General features: G+C 41.2%; 1 protein-coding gene across 4 annotated transcripts in view; it reads left to right on the top strand.

The window, feature by feature from the left end:
* ASPP (Ankyrin-repeat, SH3-domain, and Proline-rich-region containing Protein) overlaps positions 1-24,518 on the top strand; it is a 211,357-nt gene that overhangs the window by 55,050 nt on the left and 131,789 nt on the right. For 3 of the 4 annotated variants that reach the window (XM_087353485.1, XM_087353495.1, XM_087353484.1), the window contains one exon: positions 12,040-12,153. In XM_087353485.1, coding sequence (XP_087209611.1) covers positions 12,040-12,153 — 114 coding nt within the window. Of the gene's footprint in view, positions 1-3,731; positions 3,964-12,039; positions 12,154-24,518 lie in introns of those variants that run through there. The other variant, XM_087353486.1, reaches the window with a different exon arrangement.

Raw genomic sequence — 24,518 nt, 5'->3', positions numbered from 1 at the left:
TGAATGGCGATCAGCGACTAGGTAGCAATAAGATTCCTGGTAATGAATTAGTATTGTTGGTATTCTGGGTAGTAACATCGCGTGGTCTTGTTTCGGAGGAACATAATTCTTCTATCTTCAAAAGACCAAAATGGACGTCTTCACCACTGTGAGAAGCTCAAATCTCACATGTCAGTATATTGACCCCAGGCGGCGAAATGTGAGTTATCAAAGGAAACGATGAATTGAGTAATGAAGTGTCGGAAGAGCGTACTCCGTGAAATTCACGACGATATTCATGACTTCACCTCGACACTGACTTCCCTCTCATCTGCTCCCTTTTAGTACACGCAGCAGGGACTAGACGTCCTCAATACAAGGCGAAGTCCGCCCGACATTATGGGAGGCTGTTCGTGTTGCCTACAGTCAAGGCGTCTCTCCCGCAGAAATGTTATTGAATGCTGAAGAAACGCGTGTTTATATACACCAAAGAGAAAATCGTGATGGGCAATAAATTCAATATACTTGCTAATTTTGAAATTTAACACAGTACAGTCTGTCACAAGAGGTTGTGAACGTGTTATCCGTTGCAAGTCGTGCTATGAGCGAGTGGAATGCACAGAAACAGTTGAGTTGGGCCCGGGGGGGGGGGGGGGGGGTAAATTTCGTGGATCTATGATTTTTGCTGTGTTATTTGTATTTATGTCTGTAGTAGTCTGGGTTACGGTGCCGTGTAATCTTGATGTTTCGGTGGTACTTGTTGCTTCCGTTCTCGGGGTAAAAGGTATTGTTTAGAAATCTGTATATGTAAGTCCACACGGCGTCGCAACCCTGAAGACCAAGGGCCCCCCCCCTAAAACAAACGTGGAAACCTCAAATCTTCTATTTGTAATTATTGGTATTAGGCAGGACCTGTCCGTTAATTTAAACACTCGTTTTGAAAATTACTCTTTTTTACATTACATTTAAGTTTTTATGTGGGAGTAGGTGATGGACGTAGCAACCGGTGAATTTATTTCCGGTGTTTGCGGAGGCTTCGTGAAACAGGAAGTCAGAGGTCAAAGCAGTGCTGCCAACTCACTGGAAAAAAAAAATTTGCTCACCTGCTGGGATTTCATTCGGGGCTGATGGCAACAGGCTTTATTCTGGAACTATTTATCGATTCCTTTTTGTTCTGGAGTCAGTCAGGAATAGAACACCCTGTTCTTCATTCATGAGTCACAGCCGGCGAATCCATTTTGACGGATTAGCTGAAAACAAATGAAGCGATAGTGAATTGTTTTATTGCGTCGTAAAATGTTGGAAGTGTTGTCTAAATAAAGGCGCAACGTTACAGCCTCCCACTCTCTCTCGCTGTAAATGACACTGGAGACGGACGAAGGAAGATTATTGTAAAAACTTCCTAAGGTGGCTTCTGATTTGTAGCATTTACAACTGGAGAAATACACGTAAGTTATTTATGAACCGACATGTGAAATTCTGCATCGGCCTATATTGATTTACGCTGTCAGTCTGTATCGTAGAGCGGTTTAATGAACGAATTTTTTACAAGGAAACCATTAATTCAGTCACGTCTTTTAATTTTCGTTTTTGGAACGTTATAACAGCGGTTTTCTGTTCTCCCCCAGTGCATTGAGGAGTCTTGTTTCGGCATAAATGCTGATGTTTTGTTCATCCCTGCGCGAAGTCGCGTAATGAAATATGTTTGAATTACTACTCCCCTTTGCCGCGACCCTCAGAATCTTGGCTTTGCTTTTGTGGTGGGGGGGGGGGAGGGGGGGGTGCACATGTTACAACTTCATTCGACCTTACGTGTGAGTACTGCTTAATTTCTTATCCCCTGTTGGCACTGTAACTTTCGTCTTCACGTATTCATTCAACGAACACAAAAGTGAAGGCACAATAGGGAGGTAGTGTTTCCCTCTATACTATAGATTATAGATAATATTAAAATTTACCTCACTGCGTTATATTCGTGGTCAGCGAGTGACGAGGCCTGTTGAGACATGTAAGATCGAAAGGGAACAAATTTGGAAGGTGCAAATACTCCATCCGAGTGCGCATTGAGGAAATGAGGTATACGTTTTTGGGCAGATACGATATGACAAATAGAACGCTTGAGAGACCTACGGATAAATTGAGGATAATATTAAAATGGATCGTACAGAAATGATGTTTTAAGGTGTGGGCTGGTTTATCTGGCTCTGAGTAGGTGCTTCTGTCAAGAAATTGATAAATCTTCGATTTCCACAATGCAGGGAATTTTATTACCAACCGTGTAACCAACGAAGTCGCATGTGGTCTTTTAGTATATTTTGATATTGACTAGTCGCCGTAAATGAATTTGTTGGAAAGTTCAAGCAATGAAGTTTCTCGTCGTGTATTTTTTTCCATTCCCCCGTGAGTGTATTCTGGCGTCGGAAGAATGTTGGATCAATACTGGTTCCACGTGACTCGTGACGTAGCGTGATTCAGACGTGACTCCTTCCCCCCTCCTTCTGCTTCCTCATCATTTTCGTGCATTTCCCTTATAAGCTAAAGGACATTTTTGTTTGGTTTCAGTAGTGAGAATTCATTTGTTCGAAAAGCCGGTTTATTACGTGATGTTTTAATCTGGTGCTTACATTGAAAATAAAATTGCAGTTTCTTGGTGTCTCTGGACACAAGTTCACTCATATATTATGAAGACTTAAATAGCGGGTTTCGAAATTATTGGCAAACTGAAAGGAATTTGGGGGAAATTGGTGTGTGTGTGTGTGTGTCCGTCTGTATAGGGGGTGGTAACTATTTTCAGTCCAAATTCGAGTAAATCATATTCCAGATTAATGTACACTTCGATCTCCCGTGCGTGTTTGTAGTTATAAGTTTGGACTACTCTAAATAGTTGTGAGGTCTGTTCACATTTCATAGTTCCAAATATGCGCTTGTAAGCAATAATCCTTGTCGGTTTGTCCGCATGTACCAACATAAGAATAATTAAACTATTCCTTATGAAATTTTAAATCGTCTACACATACCTATTTTAGTTACAATCTGGCAAAAATAACGGATATCCTACATAAATTTCTTGCGTTTTTGAGCTCGAATGTGATTTGTTGGGGGGATCCCCTTGTGGGGGATCCACAGTCAGCCACGCAACTTCGTTGGGAGTCACCAGTTTTTGACGTCATCACCCAGTAAAAACACGTAGCCCACGAGGTGATTCGCCCCCAGATATCTCACCCCATTCGCAAATGTCATAATGAGTTGAATTCTGGCGAACGTCCCAGAAATGTTACGCAGTGCGTGATTGAAGGAGTTTGCGAAAGTGAAGTCAGTTCATCCGCCAGTACTGGCAACTACAGCATTTTGAATGACAGAACAAAAGAAGTACGCACATGTGTTATTCCGGGAAAGCTGGAAAGCAATGGGTTGTCACTGAACATCGAAACAAAGTAGAAACCGAGTTTGAACGACGGGTTTTTGGTCTGATAAAATTGTAAGCGCTTTGGCAATGATTAAAATACTTTTTACCGGGCATTGTTTGCCCCCCTTTTTTTTTTTTTAAGGTATTCAGTTATTTGCTTGTTACACAGATTTTTCGTTATTAAGTTTCCCTTGGCCTAGTATACATTTTTGAGGACATTGCCAGAGGATTAATTTTCATCTCGTGTATCGAAGATTGTTTGTCCATTACGTTAATTAGAATATGAAGAGTGTTTATTTGTATTTCGGCTTATGTTCAAGCATGGCTGTGTTTGTTTCCTTCTGTTCCACACTGAAGTTTAAAAATGAGTGAAACGAAATGTGTAAAGTGACACTGGCGATTTTTAAGTTTCTGTCAGTTTCGTCTGTCGGGAGACGATCCGGAGTGACATCTTACATCACTTAACGAGTGACGTTTTCTGATTTGGCTTACTCCGTGAATAGAACAGACTATGATGGTTGTAACTTCCTCCAAGACGTTCTTCAGCTCGTCTGCGCCATCTGATAGCAACGCGCAAAGTAAGTTAGAACACAATGCTCTGAAACTACTTTAAATCTGTCTGCAACCACCGCGAAATGAATTGTGGTCACTAACAAATATGACGTCAACATTTCTGTCAGTACGCAATAAGAAATCGGGCGATAACCAAAACAAGTATAATCTGATATTCTCACTGCGGTAACACCGTGTAAATCTACCGACGTTTCAGAGGTCACAGCTGCGTCGATCATCGGGGCGATTTTATCACCTTGATGATGGAGACTGCAAAGACCTCTATTGGGCTACACGGCACTGCAACCCAGAAGACAGCCAAACTGTTTCCATAGAAACGATTTCTGGAACAGGCATCAGTGGTTTAAAATTCCATGAAGAAATCAAAAAACTAAGTCGCGTCTTGTTGGTGAACACGAATCTAGATTAAACTTAACATGTGAGGATAATATTAAAGTCTATCGTTAAATGATATGTCGTCGTGATATAGTTTTTTGGATTCAGCTGGCTAATAATGGGGTGGGAAGCTGTTATGTGCACGATAGAGAGCTTTTGTGTTCCATAAAAGACGTGCATCTGGAGAAGACCACGTGTCTGTGCATTTAACTCACTGATAAGGGCTGTTTAAATCAAAAAAATCTTCGAACAAGAGTGTCATATCTGCGGGACGATGTGTTAAATCCCGAACGTCGACGAGAGCTACAGGTTCGGTGTGTCCGTGCTCTCTCAGGAGATCGGAGCAAATGAAAGTTGGCGGAACAAATTAAATTATCGATTTCATAGTTCGTTGTGCTTCGAGAACATTCTGCGAGAGTTTAATAACTCGTTCAATCACCGGCTGAATCACTGTTCTATTAGTCACGTGACGTGTCATAAGCACTGAACCGAGGTTATTTGTGAAACGACGTTTTTCATACGCGTGTGTCCCAGAGGTACTGTGTTCGAATCTCCCCCCTTGATACCTCTGTTTAGACTACATGCACAGCGGCCATGAATGCAGTTGATTCGGCAGTGTTTCGAGCGATCAAAAGTTTTAAATTTGTATTTTAAATAATTTATTTTCGTGTAGGCTATGTACAGGTTGTGCCAAAATATGTATACCTTCATGCGATGAATGGACATTAAGAAAAACTAAACAGGTACTTACCTCATAATTGATACCCGCTAAATCACGGAATCTGACGTAGGTTTTCAAAATGACCACCGTTAGCTCCGTGGTACATTTATCAGCTGTGGGCAATTTACTGACAAGCGGCCACCAAAGTTACTGCTGTGTATTCATGTTTTTGGGACGCCCTGTATTATAAAATATAGAATTGTTGAGCGCAGAATTTTCTAGTGTCTTATTCGTAAGAAGGAGAGGGGGTTAGCGTGTTGAAGCACGATTTATGCCGGCTTTGTGCTGAAAAAATTAACCGCGTTATGTTTTTCGCGGGAATCTGTCGCGTGCTCACCCACAGTTTTTAATTTATTCCGTGTTTTTTTTTTTTAGCAAGGTATCGCCGTCGATAATGAGGCAGAGAGGAGAGTGTATGAGGTCATGCGATACGCATGCAGAATAATGATGTTCCCTACTGCGGTAAATTGCTTGCCTGTGTGTTGGTTGATCCATCTTTTGTGTAAGAACGCGGGTTGAAAGGCGTTGGATGTTAGAATGACCCTGAATAATGAATTTAAGACGACAGAACCTACTTAGTCGTAGCCTAAATTGAGTTAGTATTCCAGCTTTTTTTTAGAGGACCTGAGGAAAACTGCGTCCGTGTAGCCGGTTTAGTTCCGAGGTGCGAACCCCTAACCTCCCGAATACGAAGCAAGCGTTTTAAGTTAGTTCTTAAACTGTTTCAGAACTTCTACTAACGTAAGCCTACGTTTTACTGAAATCGATTCAGCGTTTCAGAATAATGATCTGAGGAAAATATTTTTAAAACCTAAAGCAGAGTGCGGGGGGGGGGGGGGTGTAACATGAAATCTTTAATAATTTGTGCTCTTTGCATGCAATTGCTATGTTTGCTAATTGAAAAGAAAAAAAATTAGGATCCAATTCGTCTATCGCGCATGTGCGAGGCGGAAATCCGTTTTGTTCGGTGTGTGAAGCCAAAGGCAAGAATCAGACGTAGGCGAACATGGGAGAATAAATATTCGGTTTGATTTTCTCTTAAAAATCGACTGCGATAGTCTGGGCTGGATTAGAGCGAGTCGTGACGGAGTACAAAGCGATTTTGTGAACGCGGTGACGCACACTCTTTGAAAGCGGCAGATTCCATTATCATCCGATTAATTTAATTTTTAATTGTTAAGTGTCATTTCCATACACTTTATTATTTTCCTTGTCTGTTTTTCTTTTCAAGAATGTAATGATTCATAGTATAAATACTTTCCAGCTAGACAGACAGACGGACGGACCGACAGATGAGTCAGCATCCATTCAGTTGCCATGGAAACGGGTGGTTTGATGGCCCGTAGAAATGAATTTAGAAATGAGTTTTTCCCGGCCCTGATCCAGTTTCCAAGTTAATCTCTCTCTCTCTCTCTCTCTCTCTCTCTCTCTCTCTCTCTCTCTCTCTCTCCCCCCTCTTCCATTCTGAATATCCTTTGTTCTCATCCGCCCCACCCACCCCCTCTGCAGGGTTTCCAATTACCTTACATAAGTTCTATTTGCCTTCCCGATTGTCGTGAAATACGCAAATAAGCTGATTTTCACTTTGAGCTTGGCGGGACAACCCAGTCCCTTATTAGATTTTAAATCAAGGAATTTTAATTGAACTACAGAATCGGTTGGTTACGCTGCGAAGTATCGGGGAAATTCCATTTCAACAGTGCAATAAAAATTCTTCAACTCCACAGTCAACAATGTGATACGAGTTATTCTTATAATTTGTTTCTGGTTTTAGAATTTTTTCGGTCATTGTTGAAGGTAAACGTACTTTTGTTTATGGGAGTCTCTGTGCAAAACCCAGTCCATAAAATATCTTTTTTCCTTTCCCCGTTGTATTTGTTGGTGAGCCGGCTGTTATGTTTACTCAGTAGATTAAATGTTTCTGTTCGCTGTGATGGATCCCAGCTTTAGGTCTCCTGTCGCTTGGTGGCGGTGGCTAATAAAAACCGGGGCCATTGTATGGTTGACTGTCTTCTGTTTTCTCTCGTTCTCTCCTTAGATTTACTTTTTCTCATTCTACTTTTATATGGTATATATTTTTATCTCCTTCCTGTTTTTAAACTCATGTCTCTGTCCTATATCCTTAATTTGTCTTCTTATATTTTTGCCTTAAATTTTTGTTTTAGGTTTGACAGTTCTTTAAGACGACGTCAGTGACTGGTCTATTGTTACTTCTCAACACGACAATGTGTTACCTGTGGAAGATAAAAAAATTGACAGTGGAACCACGGTTCCGGAGAATCTGACGTAAATACGTCTATACGGAAAGGAATTTTATATATTAACAACAATGCCGAGTAAACAGATGACGTTTCCTAGGTAACATAACAATGCACGCAAGCTGACCATTGTTGTCGATCCATATTAACACATTGTTGATATGGATCTTACACGTTTTCGTACCACTTTTTTGCCGAATGACCCTTCCGTATAGACGTATTTACGTCAAAACATTATAAGCAGAGACCTGAATGCGTAATTACGTTTCTAGGGTCCCGGGTTTAGTTTTAAGATGTTGGGCCACCTTCACACCCATACCTCAATATGACACATTAAACCAGGCATGCGCACATTAGAAGCGCTCACACTTACCTTATCTTAACTTTAGTTGAAAAAGCATTTGTGTAACCTTGCAGTTGCCCCTATGCTGAGAATCCGTGCTTATTCGGGGCTGCCAACCCCCCACCCCCTTTGTCTCTGGAGCAGAGAGAGAGAGGCGTTCACTGACTTGATGAAATATAAACCACGTTGAACGTCGAAGTCTTTCGGTGTTAAAAAGTTCGTAGGAGCGAAATAATCCTCAATTCTCGTAGTTTAATGCGATTTATTTGCGAAACGCTTTCATGTAGACGTTTTCTATGTTTCGTTTTTAAGCTTCCTCGTGATGTTTTCGAGTCGGTTCTGCCGTCTCTGTTCGTGAATTGTCTCGTTCTTTCTTTTAATTCACTTTTTTTTATGGCATCCGCTCTCTTTGTAAAGCTACTGGCTAGTTATTGAATTTCAAGATGTTCGTTTGTGTGTTCCCAGTGCAATCGGAAGAGATTCTACGCTTTGTTCGATTACAAACAGAGATCAAAATTTATTTATTAAAAGACCGCGAGACGTGAAATCGAACAAATGCAATTCCCAATGTACTTACTTGTAACAAGCGTTCTCATTTGCTAACATCTCGTTTCAAAGACCAGCTTAATGTTGACATTATTCTTTCAGGATGTATCACCGTGACCGGCGTTTCATACGAACTTTCTGCTTTCATCATCAGGGAGACGACTAAGCTTCGCGCGGGGCCTCAAACACCAACTAATTTTCTTCTGTTTCGGTTCTCCTAGCTTTATTAATTCTCTCTTCAGTACGGCATTTCTTCGGTCTCGGATACCGAGCTGTTTCTTTTGATCTCATCTCCCCCACTCCGGTTATCAGCTTCCCCATTGGTTCGGCCAAGACTCTACCTTGTCTCCCTTCAGGCATATGCTGGGATAGTTCCTTAAATTAGACCACGACCGCTTCCTTCCACATCCTTTCCAATTCATTACTATTCACTGTCATTCTGATATTCGACGTTATATGGCCTGAGCTACTGAAACAACGTCATTAAATAAACTATAAATAAATAATATAGCCACGCTGGTCTAGCGGTTAGAACGCTGGCCTTGTAATCCTGGGGTCTCGGGTTCGATTCCCGGCGGTGTCCGAATTTATAACTTGTGTTGGGCAAGGCCGTGGTCTAGGCAACACGGAGTTTTCCTCCGTGGCATCCCAACAATTACTCCATTCACACACAGAAGAAGGCAATGGCAAACCACTTCTGGATCATCTGCCAAGAACGTATATGAACAGGTCCCAGTCCGAGAAAAGGATGGAAGGATCCTGTTCATATGGACCTGTCGTCAGACAGAACACTAAATAATAAAATAAAATAAATAATAAATCTACATTATGCAAACTGTTTGTATATGTATCACAACCTTTCGTCGAACGGATTTTTTTATAACCCTGGTGATAGAGGCAGTAAGTTCCTCTGAAGCGTCTGTAAGAATATATGAGACTACACGGTGAATACAGCCATTTTCATATTTGTCGCCGGATGAACCTCAAATCCCCACAGTTTAATTTAGTTGCAAAATCGCACGTTTCCTTGTTTAGAGCCCTTGATGGACGACATTCTTGAAATAAAAAAATAAATAAAATAAAAATACGAGGAAAAGGAAAGAAGGAAATTTGTGCCCGCCGTCGCCGTGAGCGTCGGTTTGAGCTGACGGCGTCGTGGGTGACAAATCCACCGCGTCGTACAGGAAACTGCGATAAAACAACATTAACATTTCCCACCCGGCATTCGTGGTTAAAAAGTTTTTCCTCCCCAGCGCCTGGAAACGGATATGATGCGCCATAAAACACCTTTCCTGAGACACTATTTGTGGACCCGTTTTCTTTCTAAACTTTCTCGCGTCAGATAATGAGATTTTGTTTCGCAGATAAAAACAGAACGTAAACCGGGAGTGATTGATGTCGTTATCCTGAGACGGCGAAACATTAGAACCGGTAATGACGTCATTCGTCATACTGTGCTTATACAGCTTTTGTCAGGGATGAAACAGCGATTATTTTCATAAACAGCGTTAAGAAGTTGATCTTTGTAATGATGAAGTGTTGCGTTTTCTTTGCGGTACGGACTGAATTCTTAAATCTTATTTGGACGAACTTGGGGCGGTCAAGGCCTGTAATAGGCGGTAGAACCCGTGATGATGATGATGATGATGATTTGGACTAACTTCGACTTCAAACGGTCAATATGTAATTGTAAAAGAATACAGTTTATGATCGACTATGTTCGTGTGTTATGCGTAACTTGCTACCTTCTCGGTGCTGAAGCTAAATGTTAGGATGGTATATTTTACAGATGCTGCTGGCATTAGGCAGCTTGTAGGAGTACTTGTAAAGAACATTAACGTGCAAAAGTGATACTGGTAAACAGCTACACGACTACATAATGGCTTCACAAACTAGAATAAGACAATTTTGATTTTCGCTGCCGTGAAAACCTAAAATCTTATGTATCTCAATGTTGATCTACAGGGAGAATCATTTGTCTGGTTCCTTTGAGAATTCATCTGATCGCGAAATAGACTTCTATACTTTATGGTGGCCACAGCAGATTCCCTTTTAACTGATAAGAAGAATCATTGATGTATCTTAATGCTAATGTGTAGGAGATGTGGGATATTGTGTGGTGGTGAGGTTTAGGTGAATCGTGAACAATAACCCTTACGAGATGAAGAATAGTGCGTAGTTATTTCCAGTCATTTGATGTTTTTAAAACCTGGTTTTCTATTTACCCCTTCAGTAGGATCTGTCACCTTTAACGACACAGTCGTACTGTGCACTGCAAGAGACAATTTGCTGTTGCTGGTAATGGCTTGTAATTGGATGCCCCACCAGCATACATTCCCCCGTCGGGTTTTAAACCCGCAGTCCATGGCAGTCAGAAATATCGCCTGGAATGCGAAGCTGTTCAGAACATACTAGAATTTTTTACCTACCCGCAGTCATGGATGTGATAATGTTGCGTGGGCTTGTCGTTAGATACTCAGCGGACAAACATCGACGTCTTCACGGCCTTGAGAATTTCAGACTTCACTTGTAAAGCACGTGCTTACATAGCACGTAGCTTGCGGAGCGTAAGGGCATCTAGAAGGACCTTTCGGTTGAGAAGAGTCTTCCAGTTTTTGGTCTTCTGCTTTTTCGAAATATTTACGGTCTAAATGCATTATTTATTCAATGTTTTTCAAATTTCTGTAAGTTTTTATCCTCGTTTCTTTATTTTTATCTCTTTACGTTGATCAGTAATTTTAAAGTTTTGAATCGTAAAGATTCTAACCCACGGGCTATTTAAAAATACTTTGTAGTCGGCATTCGTCAAAAGGTTTGGCGTCACTGTAATTCGTATTGCCAAGAGAAATCTCCGGGAGATATCACCAGAGGAACGAACTTGGTGTTCGTCATATGGGGTCGTAGTACATTGCTTTTTATTTTACGAATTTCTGGACATTGGGACAGTGGCCCTCGAAGGGGGGGGGGGGAGAGCGAAAAATGACATGTTCGGTCACCGAGCGTGTAGTTAATTCGGTAGATCCGTCAGTGCAATTAGTAGATCACGTTTTCTACTCCAGCAGGTATCCGACATGGCGCGGCGCGAAGCCAGTCACGTGGCCCCAATCAGTTTGAAGCTGCTTTTAAATTCGTTTATGTTAGGTTAGGTTAGGAAGGGTAAATAACGTGTGACTTCAAAGACGTCATATTAGCCTTCTCTGATGAGTACCGCTCTTTTTTGAATTTAGTTTGTCAGTCGTAATACAGGATTTCCACCTCTCCGCGTTATTTTTGTATCGACTGAAACATCTTTGAGTGTCTGTGTCAGTTGTCCTTGGCTGATTACATAAATTATATTTTTAATGCATTGACATCTGTCTTGATGACGGAAGTAGGGACAATCTGCGAAATGTTGGATATTAACCCCACTCTTGCACGACCGATAGCCCAAGATTTAACTGAATTAGATCTCTGTTAAAGCTTAGTTTATTTTGTACCTTACGTATTTCAGAGTTATTTCTATTGCTGTGAAAATTTTGCTTCGAGTGCAACGTTCATTGAAATCCATTTTATCATCTGCACGTGCTACACGGATATATTGACATGCCCCCTAGAAATGAAAGATCATTCATATTTCGCGTCAACGCCTTTGGTTTTAGGCAACTTCTCTGTCATCCCTGTACAGCGGTCGGTTTCATAGACGAGATAAGTGGAAGATAATTAATTTCTATCTGGAATAAGGTCCGTACAGGAAGGAATCTTGGAGTTGAGGTGGAGTACACGTTTTCAGATCTGTTCCGCACTTGGACGCTTAAACGTTGTCCCGCTGTGGAGTGACTGTGTGTTGTCTTCCTTGCAGAGCGCGTGCTGAGGGATGACGAACGACCCCTGGAGATCCTACAAGAGTGGGGGCCGCATCAGGATCGGGTCAAGTTCGTCCTCAGGTACACAGTGTTGCCATCCACAATGAACGGTGAGTACTAAATTTTCCTCATTTCAAGTAAAATCCCTTTTATGTTTCAAATTGAAGTGTTTTCTTTCTATGTGTCTACCTCTTGTGTTGATAATATTTTGCTGTGGAATTACAGTGGAAATTGCAATTTATAAACACAGTAGACTGATGTTCTCCCGAGATAACATACTTTATTGCCGACATGTTTGAAGCCACTTGCAATTAATTCCTTGCGAAATCCAGAATATCTGGGGCGTGTCCTTTCCAGTCCAAGTCGGTCTTTAAAGAACGTGTCAGGTGGTACCCATATATCAGTACGATACTGGAGAATATGTATATATATTCCTTCGTTCCTTCAGGCATCTTCAGCAGGTTGGAATGAGGTTATCTGATGTTGGTGGATTATGCACGTCAGATTCATGGGATAATTCTGACACCTTTAGTTGATTGATCGCTCTCCACAACTCTTGTCACGTATATTTGAAATTTAATGACGTAATTTCAAGTTCAGAGATCTATTCACTGCTGGATTTTGTTGATGGTGAATGGGTAAGAATTTTAAATAAAGCCATGGCCTGCTTGAAAGTTGTAATGCTCGTGTAAAGATACCGAGTAAAATTAAGAATTACTTAATCGGTATAGCTGTTATACCGGTTGTGATTCGAACCGTTTTCCTGCCGAATACGAATAAAGAACATTTCCACGTCATCGACGTTTTTCGTAGTTCTTGATAAACGGATTCAGTAAAATTTGTCGACGATCTTAACTCCTGGCAGGCCTCTAGACGAACACTGGGAGCTAACAGGGGTTTTTTATGTGATTAATAATGTTGTCATAGCAACAAAGAATTTTTTTCTCTGAGTTCTTTTCTTTTCACACAGTAGATGGCCGGATATTCGCGTAGTGCCATCAGTATGTAAATATTGCTCCTTCTCGCGTTGTCAAGGAACATTTCCGAGCAAGATGACAATAATTCTTCAACTTCATGTTCTACCTCGTTTGTGTTTTATAACGAAGTTTACACCGCACACGCGACGGCTGTAGCAACAACTCTTATTATTGCGAGTGAATAACTTGAAACAGTATCTGTCCGTCAGCATGATTCAGCACAGCGTTACGGCCGAGTGGTTAGCATTCCTACTTCGTTTTCTGGAGGTAGCTTCGAAGATTTAAACCCCTTGAAGCCGAAACTCGTATGAATAATAACATTTAAAAATTCAGTTCGTACCGCGAAGAAAACACGACACTTCACCATTACAAAGATCAACTGGTTAACCTTGTTTAAGGAAATAATACGACTAAAACGCTAATTAACCTTTGGAGCCGAAGCTCTTTGAATGAAACTTAAGAATTCAGCCCGTACCGCGAAGAAAACACTACACTTCACCATTATAAAGATCAACTGGTTAACCTTGTTTAAGGAAATAATACGACTAAAACGCTAATTAACCTTTGGAGCCGAAGCTCTTTCAAATGAAACTTACGAATTCAGTCCGTACCGCGAAGAAAACACTACACTCCACCATTACAAAGATCAACTGGTTAACCTTGTTTAAGGAAATGATACGACTAAAACGCTAATTAACCTTTGGAGCCGAAGCTCTTTCAAATGAAACTTAAGAATTCAGTCCGTACCGCGAAGAAAACACTACACTTCACCATTATAAAGATCAACTGGTTAACCTTGTTTAAGGAAATAATACGACTAAAACGCTAATTAACCTTTGGAGCCGAAGTTCTTTCAAATGAGACTTAAGAATTCAGTCCGTACCGCGAAGAAAACACTACACTTCACCATTACAAAGATCAACTGGTTAACCTTGTTTAAGGAAATAATCGCAGTTTGTCTTGAGAATCATATGAGATACTTAATTACAATATAAAGAGTTATTTATTGCAAAGCAGGTGGTATATGTTGTTCCCATTGGATTTTTAAAGTATTGAATCAAAGCGTAGCCTCTGGGACACGCTGTATGGTATAAGTACAAGTCCAGAACGCGATAAATATGTCACACATGAATAATTCTCCAGCTGTGATGTAGGTATTGAACAACCTTATTAAAGCAAAGCGGTATAATTGGCACCTCTACACTTCTGCAGACACTGTTCGTCGCTCAGTGAAATTTATGAAGTTCGCGGCGTGAAAGGGGCGCTGCGTGCAGCAGTGGAATAAGCTACTCTTGTTAGAGACAGAGAACGTGACTGCGGATGGATGCTGTGTTTTTTTTCCCCCTCTTTGTTTTTACATTCGCTGGTCAGAGCGAATTGAGATGACTCCGCCTGGTCGTCCGTCCTCGTGGTTTAAGTCTGAAATCACACTAAGTGATACAATTTTAAATTCACAGTGCTCACTAGGGTTGTAGGGTGTTAAAAAGTTTATGGTTCCCAATTCAGGGCGTGGTTGAAGCTAAAGTGGAACACGATTGCTTTTTTCTATAAGATCTCATTGTACAAATTATTCGTAGGTGTAACATAATTTCCGATTTATTCTTATGGTTTCCTTAATGATTCTGTCAGTCATTTTCTGTTAAGGAATTTCATCCAGTTTCTTTTTTTTTTCCAAACATTTTAATAACGTATGTAAAACATCTTGTTTCTCTATGTGGACGACGTATTATTATCTCGAATTCTTTATTATTCCTGTATGCCCCCCCCAAATGCCGTTTTTAAATCATGCTAACACGTGTTTCCATCAGAGAAACAAAGCCTTAAAATTGACGTAAAACTAGATTTGCTGTTGAATAGTTGACGAGGTCTGGGCTGTATGAAGCCGGCATTAAATATCCCCAGCTGTTCCAAAATTGTCCATCATGCTCATTCAATTGCGAATGAGCGCGCTTTTGTTCGCGTAATCTCATTTGCAGGAGTGGTGTGGCTTATCTAGGGGCACGTGTGACGTCATTCCACTTCACGTCCCGCTGTCTGTTGGTTCCTTCTTGCGCGAATGCTTACCATTCCTGTGGATCCGAATGGGAGCTCTCCATCTCGAGGGTTCGTTTGATACGATGACGCGCCGAAGCACAGTGACAACCAAGTGTTCGTCCAAGGAAGTTGACTGTCTTCTGGGATGTTGAGCCCTATGATCTGGTAGAAATTTACCGACGTTTCGGAGGCGGTATTTGCCTCCGTCATCAGGACGATCAGTGACCTGTGGAGGCCTGAGAAAATTCTGAATCGTACGTCAACTTCTGCCAAGCTACACGGTACATCATCGCAAAGGACAGTTAGTTACCGTGAATACTTGAAACCTTACGAAGTATTTGTTTGTTAAGGTTCGTCTAGAACGGGTGACTGCCGAGAGACTTTGTTAAGATATGCACTGACGTAATACAGAGTGTATTTTAGCAGTGACCAAGATCAATAGTGGTCGATAAACAACCCGAATGATGTGAGAAAGGGGGGTCGGGGGGTCGGAAAGTATTGAAGTCCAAAGTTGAAACGAAAGAAAAACACAGCTCATTCCATTCTACAAGTTGCTAACTCAGATGATGAAGGTTCGGCTTAAAATTAATACACAGCGCCTTGTTAGTTTATGAATAATTCTGGAGATTATGAGAAGGCGAAGAGTTATTTTAAGTAGCTGCTGTGAAAGTACAGTGGCGGCTTGTAAACCTTGCCCTTTCGATTTTGTGAGGAAAGTTCTATCATTTGGGGCGCAGTTTAAGGAGCACGTGCGACGCAACTGGCAAAGTTTTGCAAATTAGACCTTCGAAGCCGAAGTTCATGTAATATTTAAGAATTTAGCCCGTACCGCAAAGGAAACACAACTCTTCACCGTTAGAAAGATCAACTCGAAAGGAGTTGTTTATCTAGTTATTTAGTTAATGAATTTTCTAAGAAGCTCGCGTTCCTGCTGTCTGATGCTGTGTGTTCATTTTTACCCCCCCCCCCCCCCCGCGCGCGTTCTTCACATTATTTACATTACGTTTCCAGTTTCTGTATCTCCAGCGTCTGGAAGTCTTGAACTGCGGTCTCTTAATTTGAAATTTTGTGACCCCCAGTGCCCCCAAAATAACAGCAACTGTTCAAAACTTCCAATTATTATCTTCATCACAGTCCTACCACGTGTTTTTGTAATGTTATCTCATGTATATGTAGCACTTATTTACAGATGTTCAGCTGTATTCACGCAAATTCTGTTTATGCAACCGGCCTCTCTCTGTCTCTCTCTCTCTCTTTCTCCAGATTAACAAAGTTTCTTTAATGGCAGCCACATACCAAAATGGCGGTTTCACGTGCTTAATTCAGCGGTCGGGCCCCCAGAGCGTGCAATTTTTCAACGTAGAGGAAAATAATGGGAACAGCGAACCAGGAATTGTAGTGTTCGCTCCCAGAGACCGCAGCCAGTACCACGGTTGCATTCCGATGGTTTGAGTCCATGTACGGCGCGGGTTGACTTCCCCCCCCCACCCCCACCCCCACCCCCACCCCCACCCCCACCCCTCATTTCACAGCAGAAGGGTATCACCGACCAAAATCTTCATTAACATGTAACTTCACGCAGTTCGAATCCATAATGTTCAGATCAGGGGTGCCCAATATTTAGTATACAAAACTGAATGGGTTCTCGCACGAAGTATATGAAAGCGTGAGTGGATCAAATTTGGTATCTGAGGACAGAATTAAAAAATTAAATTTAACCAACCCTACTTAGCATGAAATTGAAATGGATATATATATTTATTTCTAAAGAATGTCGTGTTGTGCGTAAAATTGTTGAGTTCCTTTAACATAAAGTTGAGACCTAATTAAGATCTGTGATTCCTTTCTCAAGCATTTCCTGGAAGATCAGTATTTTTGTCTGAAGATACCTCAAACCCTGTTAAGCAATTTATCGTCTGTACAGTGTGACAGATCGAATTATAGTAGGTGTGTGATAGTTTCGTTAACAGCCGACTAGAACCTGGAATAAATAAGCATCAGCGTCAGTGATGCACCCAAAGTAGGTAAGACCGCGTTCAGAAAAGATTCTGCAGTAGCGTCTACTCTTTGACTTTTGTAAGACAGATTCTTTGATTGTACGGAGAGACCGAGAGACGTAGGATGGTTATGTTAGATGGATTAATAGTTAGACAGAACGAAAGAAAAGAAGAAGAAACGAGAGACGCGGAACCAAAAAGAAAGAAAGGAATAAAGAAAGAAGCATTGTTCTGGCATTGAATACAGAGAACAGTAGCCGTAGTTTACGACTCATCATGCGTGCTCAAGTGTTTTCCGATATTCCCCCCCCCCCCCCCCCCCCCCCCCGAGAGATCAGCATTGTGTGGGGGTCGGTCAGCGGCGTCTTAGCCATGGACACCCTTTCATTTGCGTTATCAGCGCTGCGCCATATCTAGTCCTCCCTCTGTCTCTCCAGTATTCAATTTCACGGCAGAATTGTCTCCTCATCAGTCTGACGGCCGGAACTGCACATGCTGATGGTTGTTGGCAAACCCGCTCGCACTGCGGTCGTCGGAGGACGATACAAAGTGACGAAGGCCGCCTGCTTCGGAACGGAGTCTCTTGTTGTGGTCTGAATTCTTTTTCTCACGCCCTCGTTGCACGAAGTTCTTAAAATCAACGCGGAATTAGAAGACCGATTCATTCCACAGGTCTCATCTTCCCGATTATCGGATAGGAGTCTAGCTGGACTCCAGAGCCGGTCTGGACACGCTACCAAATACAAATATTTCTACTCCTGCGCGAACTAACCCCGAAGTATCGAAATTAAAGTGCGCCATTGGACAAGACCATTAGCTATTTCCATCCGTCGGTGTCCTCACATATCCTCGTAAGGACCTTCTTAAGTGTTTCCTTGTTTCGTCTAAATTACATTTAATATCGAGTCAGTACCGCAAAGTAAGCACAACTCTTCACCGTTACAAATATCAACTGGTTAACGCTGTTTAAGGAAATAATCGCTGTTTACAACGAAGCTCATAAATGCGCTTTGGGTACGAATGCATTGTTTATTACTCGTGGATTAACCCTTTGGAGCCGAAGCTCTTTCAAATGAAACTTAAGAATTCAGTCCGTACCGCGAAGAAAACACTACACTTCACCATTACAAAGATCAACTGGTTAACGCTGTTTAAGGAAATAATACGACTAAAACGCTAATTAACCTTTGGAGCCGAAGCTCTTTCAAATGAAACTTAAGAATTCAGTCCGTACCGCGAAGAAAACACTACACTTCACCATTACAAAGATCAACTGGTTAACGCTGTTTAAGGAAATAATACGACTAAAACGCTAATTAACCTTTGGAGCCGAAGCTCTTTCAAATGAAACTTAAGAATTCAGTCCGTACCGCGAAGAAAACACAACACTTCACCATTGCAAAGATTAACTGGTTAACCTTGTTTAAGGAAATAATACGACTAAAACGCTAATTAACCTTTGGAGCCGAAGCTCTTTCAAATGAAACTTAAGAATTCAGTCCGTACCGCGAAGAAAACACTACACTTCACCATTACAAAGATCAACTGGTTAACGCTGTTTAAGGAAATAATCGCTGCTTATTGTGAGAATCATACGAAACTAGTACATAATTCAGAATTAATTATTCTTGAAGCAGTTGGTAGGTTAAATTGCTTCTTACTGATTTGTTGTTGTTGTTGTTTAGTACGGCTACACGAACACTTTTTTATTTTTCATATGTGGTCTTCCATAGAAAATGTTGCATTCTCCCAGGATATTACAGTTTTTAAAAAATATGACCAACTTAAAGTAAGTCTGTAAATGATTTAACTCACTTTTTCGGCTCCTCGATCGAAAATAGTTTCCTAATACGAGGTCGTCTCACCGCATTCGACCCAATTACCCACCTGCACTCGATACAGCTGGTACGATGACTGAAAATTTGTTTCCTTGTGTAGGCCACAAAGCAGTGGTTTATTTCTATTCTATTTTGTCCCTCGTTCCGTTGCATTCTTCCATCGAAGGACAAAAATGATTCAGATTCGTACGAGTTTCATTTGTCTTGCCTCTTTCCGTGCTTCTAACGAGTTATCCCGTTCCACAGCGTTGAGCGCTACGTTACGTTGTGTAATATGGCGTCCTCTGTGATACGCACTGGATTGTGATATTCTTGCCACCACACACTTTTTAATAACTTGGCAGAAACTTTGCTTTTAGATCAGTAATTGTATTGTCAGTCTATTTTTTTCTGCTAACGGCGCATAAGTGTATGTAAACTAGACCAAAAAGGAAATGTATGCCTGTCCTATCTAAGGACGTCTCATGAGAAATGGCTAATTTTATTTTATCCTTTGTAACACAGATATTTTATCTGTGCAACTCATACGTGAATTATTAAATGCGTTATTTCTCAAGACAGCAACGGGATTTCTCCCCCTTTCTTGTCACAAGAATGAATTCTGAGGATTTCTGAGCGTCATGTCAGAGAGAAATAGCGAAATTCATAGCTCTGACATTTCTACCCAGGACTTTTGTACGTGATTTAAAAGTTGCGGAAAATAAAAGATCCCGCACGTAGACAGAATTTATTAAAATGGATCCCACAGATGTGTTCTGTATTGGCACACAACAGATTCATACGCCCGTTGTATGCGATAATTGTTATGAGCTTACACATTCGAAAAAATGGTAAGATGACTCCTTAATGAAGTTCTGATATTTGTAGGTAGATACCGACGTTTCGGAATCGTTCCTCATGGTTCTACCTTGAATATTAGGGCGATAAGTTCTTCCGAAACATTTGTAAGTATTAATACCTACAAGTATGCAATTCGTCACAACCCAGAAGACCACAGGTCGATGAGAAGTTTTTGTGTATTGACCTCGAGTTAAAACCAGTCAATCAATTTTTCCTAACATTCATTAGTTTTCTTTCTGAAGTCTTTATTAAAAGAGGGCCTGTCGGTTCCGGGGTAAGACACTGGATTCTTATCCAGACGGTTTAGAGTTCGATCACCAGTCAAATCTGTATACGGATGTTTCTGCTCGCAGACAGAAGCCTTTGTCTTTACTACAGTTAGAATTCTGTCTCTGTATTATTTACTCATCCCCCTGAAGATGGAAGCAGAAGGGACCTTTGAAACTTTGGTAAACTTCTACCACACTACACGGCGCTACAACTTTGAATAAAGCCATCTGTAAAATGCAGTAACCTCCAGACAAATAATTGCCCTCCTCCATCTTCGAGAAATGGCTGTCTCACGTGGCTACAGCCCGTGACCGAGACGCTGCTCCGGACGTAAGGACATTGTCCGACACATAACTCGAACCCACGACCTTGGTAATGCATGTCAAAGTCACCGCTGCGCTACGCTTCATTGGATTCGTGAGGCAGTTTTAATCCCAATTTGTTCTGTCCTTCCTTTCTTACAATCTCCTTCGCCTTGTCCCTCTATTATCTTTCTTTCCTTTCAACGTCCGGGTTTTTGCCGTGAACAAACAACGCCTCCCCTGTTCCGTTCTGACGTCTTGTCGTGAACTTTGAATCCACCTCTACTCCAGAGAACAATAAACACTTCAAGATACTTGGGGGTCCGCCACTTCATACCCAGGCAGGCGTCTTGTTATTTCAAACTTCGCGACCAACTCCACTTGAGATGCCTCATCCCGTGGCCCGCGACTCTTCCAAACTCAGATTTTGTGTTTTTGCACACTCGGCTGGATTTGGTCAAGCCACTACTAAATCCTGTCGCGTTAATGCTGAAGTATTTCAGTTAAAAACAGAGTTTAAGTAAAGCTGTCCCACTATACGCCATGTAGGCGCTTGAGGGAGGGGTATCCCCCAGAACCTGTACCAGAGTTGAATCATGAGCTTTTATTTAAATTCATTATTACTGGCCTTGTAATCCTGGGGTCTCGGGTTCGATTCCCGGCGGTGCCCGAATTTATAACTTGTGTTGGGCAAGGCCGTGGTCTAGGCAACACGGAGTTTTCCTCCGTGGCATCCCAACAATTACTCCATTCACACTCACACAGAAGAAGGCAATGGCAAACCACTTCTGGATCATCTGCCAAGAACGTATATGAACAGGTCCCAGTCCGAGAAAAGGATGGAAGGATCCTGTTCATATGGACCTGTCGTCAGACAGAACACTAAATAATAATAAGATGAGGTGGTCTAGCGGTTAGAATGCTGGCCTTGTAATCCTGGGGTCTCGGGTTCGATTCCCGGCGGTGCCCGAATTTATAACTTGTGTTGGGCAAGGCCGTGGTCTAGGCAACACGGAGTTTTCCTCCGTGGCATCCCAACAATTACTCCATTCACACACAGAAGAAGGCAATGGCAAACCACTTCTGGATCATCTGCCAAGAACGTATATGAACAGGTCCCAGTCCGAGAAAAGGATGGAAGGATCCTGTTCATATGGACCTTTCGTCAGACAGAACACTAAATAATAATAATAATCATTTACGATACAATAATCCGTCGTACAAATGTATTAAACCAAATTACTACTTAATCGTTTCATTTAGGCCTCGAGACGAAATAAGAAAAATCGCGTTGACTTTGTGATCTTGCAAGACAGAGACCATCAACACTTTAAGTTCAAACACGTAAACAGTGAGCGCACTTTGGACGACCTTTCGATTGCGTCTTCCTCCGGCTCGAGTGTAATAGGGTGCAATTTCTGCTGTTGTCACTCGACGCGAGGTCAAGTACTCTGCTCCAAACAGGTGTTTACTTGGCGGTCCGTCACCGAGAGGGAAAAGTAAATTAAGAAATACAAGTCCTGATAAACGGCTGTGATGGAAAGATATATCATCCACAAGAGACGCGTGAGATGGAACTTTGAACAGGAAAAAAGGAGGTTGAACACAAAACGTGGCACCTAAGAAAGATGAACGCACAGCAATGAATTTAGTTTATGTTTTCAGACGCAGATTGGATGCAGATGGCTGAAATTTTGATTTTCTGATGGCTGTATGTTAAAAATTCTAATTTGGAACGCCCGACGTTAATTTAAATGTTTAAAGATTCAGTTCTTACTTCAAACAATAAACAAACCACGTATATATTTATTTATTATTTCAGTCTATACACAAACTTAGTTTTTTAAATGTTGTTGTTAAAATTAAAATTTAGCGCTTTTCATCGTTATTACGATGTTACAATTTCAGAGCTTATTATTTTACGACATGTTTCGATGCTATTGCATCATCTTCAGGTCTTTTGTTGTTATTTTCATCTTTAAAACTAATATATATATATATATATTAATGCAAGCTTTTATTGATTTATTTGTTTTGTTTATTAACAAAAATCAACGGTTGACGCTACTGAAGGAAATTTTAAGGAAACAAATTTATTTTATGGACATAATTTTGAGTTATTGATTGTTAAAACAGGTGGTGCATGTGCAAATGGCCTCTAAAGGTTTAACTCTTTTAAGCCTAGTGGTAACTATATATACCACCGGCTTTTGTAGTCAGTAATCCTTTATTTATTATGGGTTTCACATGATTCTCGCTGTAAAATGATTATTTCCGTACACAGCATAAAGAAGTTGATATTTGTAATAGTAGAGTGTGGTGTTTCCTTCGCGGTACGGACTAAATTCGTATGTGTTATTTAGATGAGGTTAATTTTCAAATCGTTAAACACTACTCGTCGATTTAGGAATTTTTCATTGATACTGCATTATATCTTTTTGAGAAGACCGACTGTTTTTTGTTTTTACCTGTCAATTTGACTGATCTGTCCGTGGTTGCTCTGGCTGATTTATCGCGCATACACGGCTACGTCAGTTGTACCTTTCACAACTATCGTGTAAAGTAATCCTGGGATGACGGGAAATGTGTTGTCGCGCTCCGTATAAGTATCGGCGATTGACCTCTGTCACATCAGTACTTTCATTTGACGCTAGAGAAATGTTCGAATGTCTGAACTCTAACCCCGTAATTTAACTTGTTCCAGCCTCCGCTTACGGCAGTTTGTCCGGTGACTTCAATCGGCCAATTCTCAGTTCCTTTTCAGACGTAATTTCATATATTTAGTTCTAGAGGCGAAGATTACAAATTGCTATTTATATGACATTTTATATCTCGTATGACTCCATCACCAGCCAAGTTCTTCGCCACACTTAATGTCGCAGTCATAAAGCAGGTTAGTGGTAGTAATTCCTGCGTTTTCATTAGTCGATTGTTTTATCGCTAGCCGCCTGTTTATTGTTTCCGTTTCCAGGTGACAAATTAAATTGTACCCTCGCGTGCAGCTGGCTCATAGAGCCGTATCCATGACGACAGAAGTGACTTGTGTTTTGTTAGCTTGTATGTTCGTCCAGTTAGACAGAAAACAATTATTGGCCTGCGATTAAGGACTCAGTATGGTCATGACGCATATAGTCATAAGAGTTTTTTGTTTTGAACGCAGCGAGAAAATATTTCAATGTTCAGTCACGTAGAATGATCATAAACACAATCTGGTGTGTTCGTATCTGAAATATAGGGAACATAAGACGAATGCTAAAAATATGTGTATTACATTCGAGTATGTACACATTTCCTCACTTGTTCTGGGTCTTGCTTCGCTGTCCTTTGGTTCTTGTCGCCAAAATAAGCGTGCTTCATGTGGATTCAGTATTTCCTTGTCGAAGTTTCGTCACGTAGCGTTGCACACCTGGGTTCGGTTCGTAGTGTCTCGTTGGTGGATGATACGTGTAATTAATAGCAAGTTTCTTGGCCGCGCTTTGTTGATGCTGCGGTGTGAACTAGCTTACAATTGTGGCTGGTGCATCTGTGAAACAGAATAAATATCAGGTGCAGTCCGCTTGACTGGCGACTGAATTAAACTATAAAATAAGATGAGAAATTAATGGCATCCCCCCCCCTCCTGGCCGGACATTCGTGGGAACGTATTTAACCCTCAGAAGCCGAAGCTCGTCTGAATAATATTTAATAATCCGGTCCGTACCGCAAAGAAAACACATCTCTTCACCATTACGAAGATCAAATGGTTAACGCTGTTTAAGGAAATAATTGCTGCTTATTGGGAGAATCATGCGAAACAAAACAAAAATATACACAATTTGGACAAAACGCAGATTCACATGTTTTTACTGAAGGTGGTATACATAGTTACCACTTTGATTTGAGCGGATGACGAGCACAGAATCGTGTTGTCTCAGGGACCCGTAACAAATTACTCCGTTTCGATTAATCTCGTTATATACGGTTAGTTTCATGCGCATGTTTTATAAATCGCCGTGTTGTATCGGCAACTTCTCCGACAGCACCGAGTGGCAGACCAGACTTTACAAAGTCGCAGGCGTTGCTGTCAGTTATAGCTTGGTGCGATCGACCGATAGGTTTCTACTTCGAAGTACTTGAAGTAGAAAATGAACTTCTTAAAGAGGAGCGACGCGTCTTACTATCAATATTTTTTTGGTCTTGTTGGAAAACCTAATCGGGCTAGCTACTTGATAAATCTG

Source organism: Zootermopsis nevadensis, unplaced genomic scaffold, assembly GCF_977971745.1.
Source record: "Zootermopsis nevadensis isolate Lab colony 2312 unplaced genomic scaffold, Znev_1.0 Znev_ptg000002l, whole genome shotgun sequence".
Taxonomy (NCBI): Eukaryota; Metazoa; Arthropoda; class Insecta; order Blattodea; family Termopsidae; genus Zootermopsis; species Zootermopsis nevadensis.
Note: the sequence above shows the minus strand (reverse complement) of the source record. Positions and strands in the feature narration are given on the sequence as shown.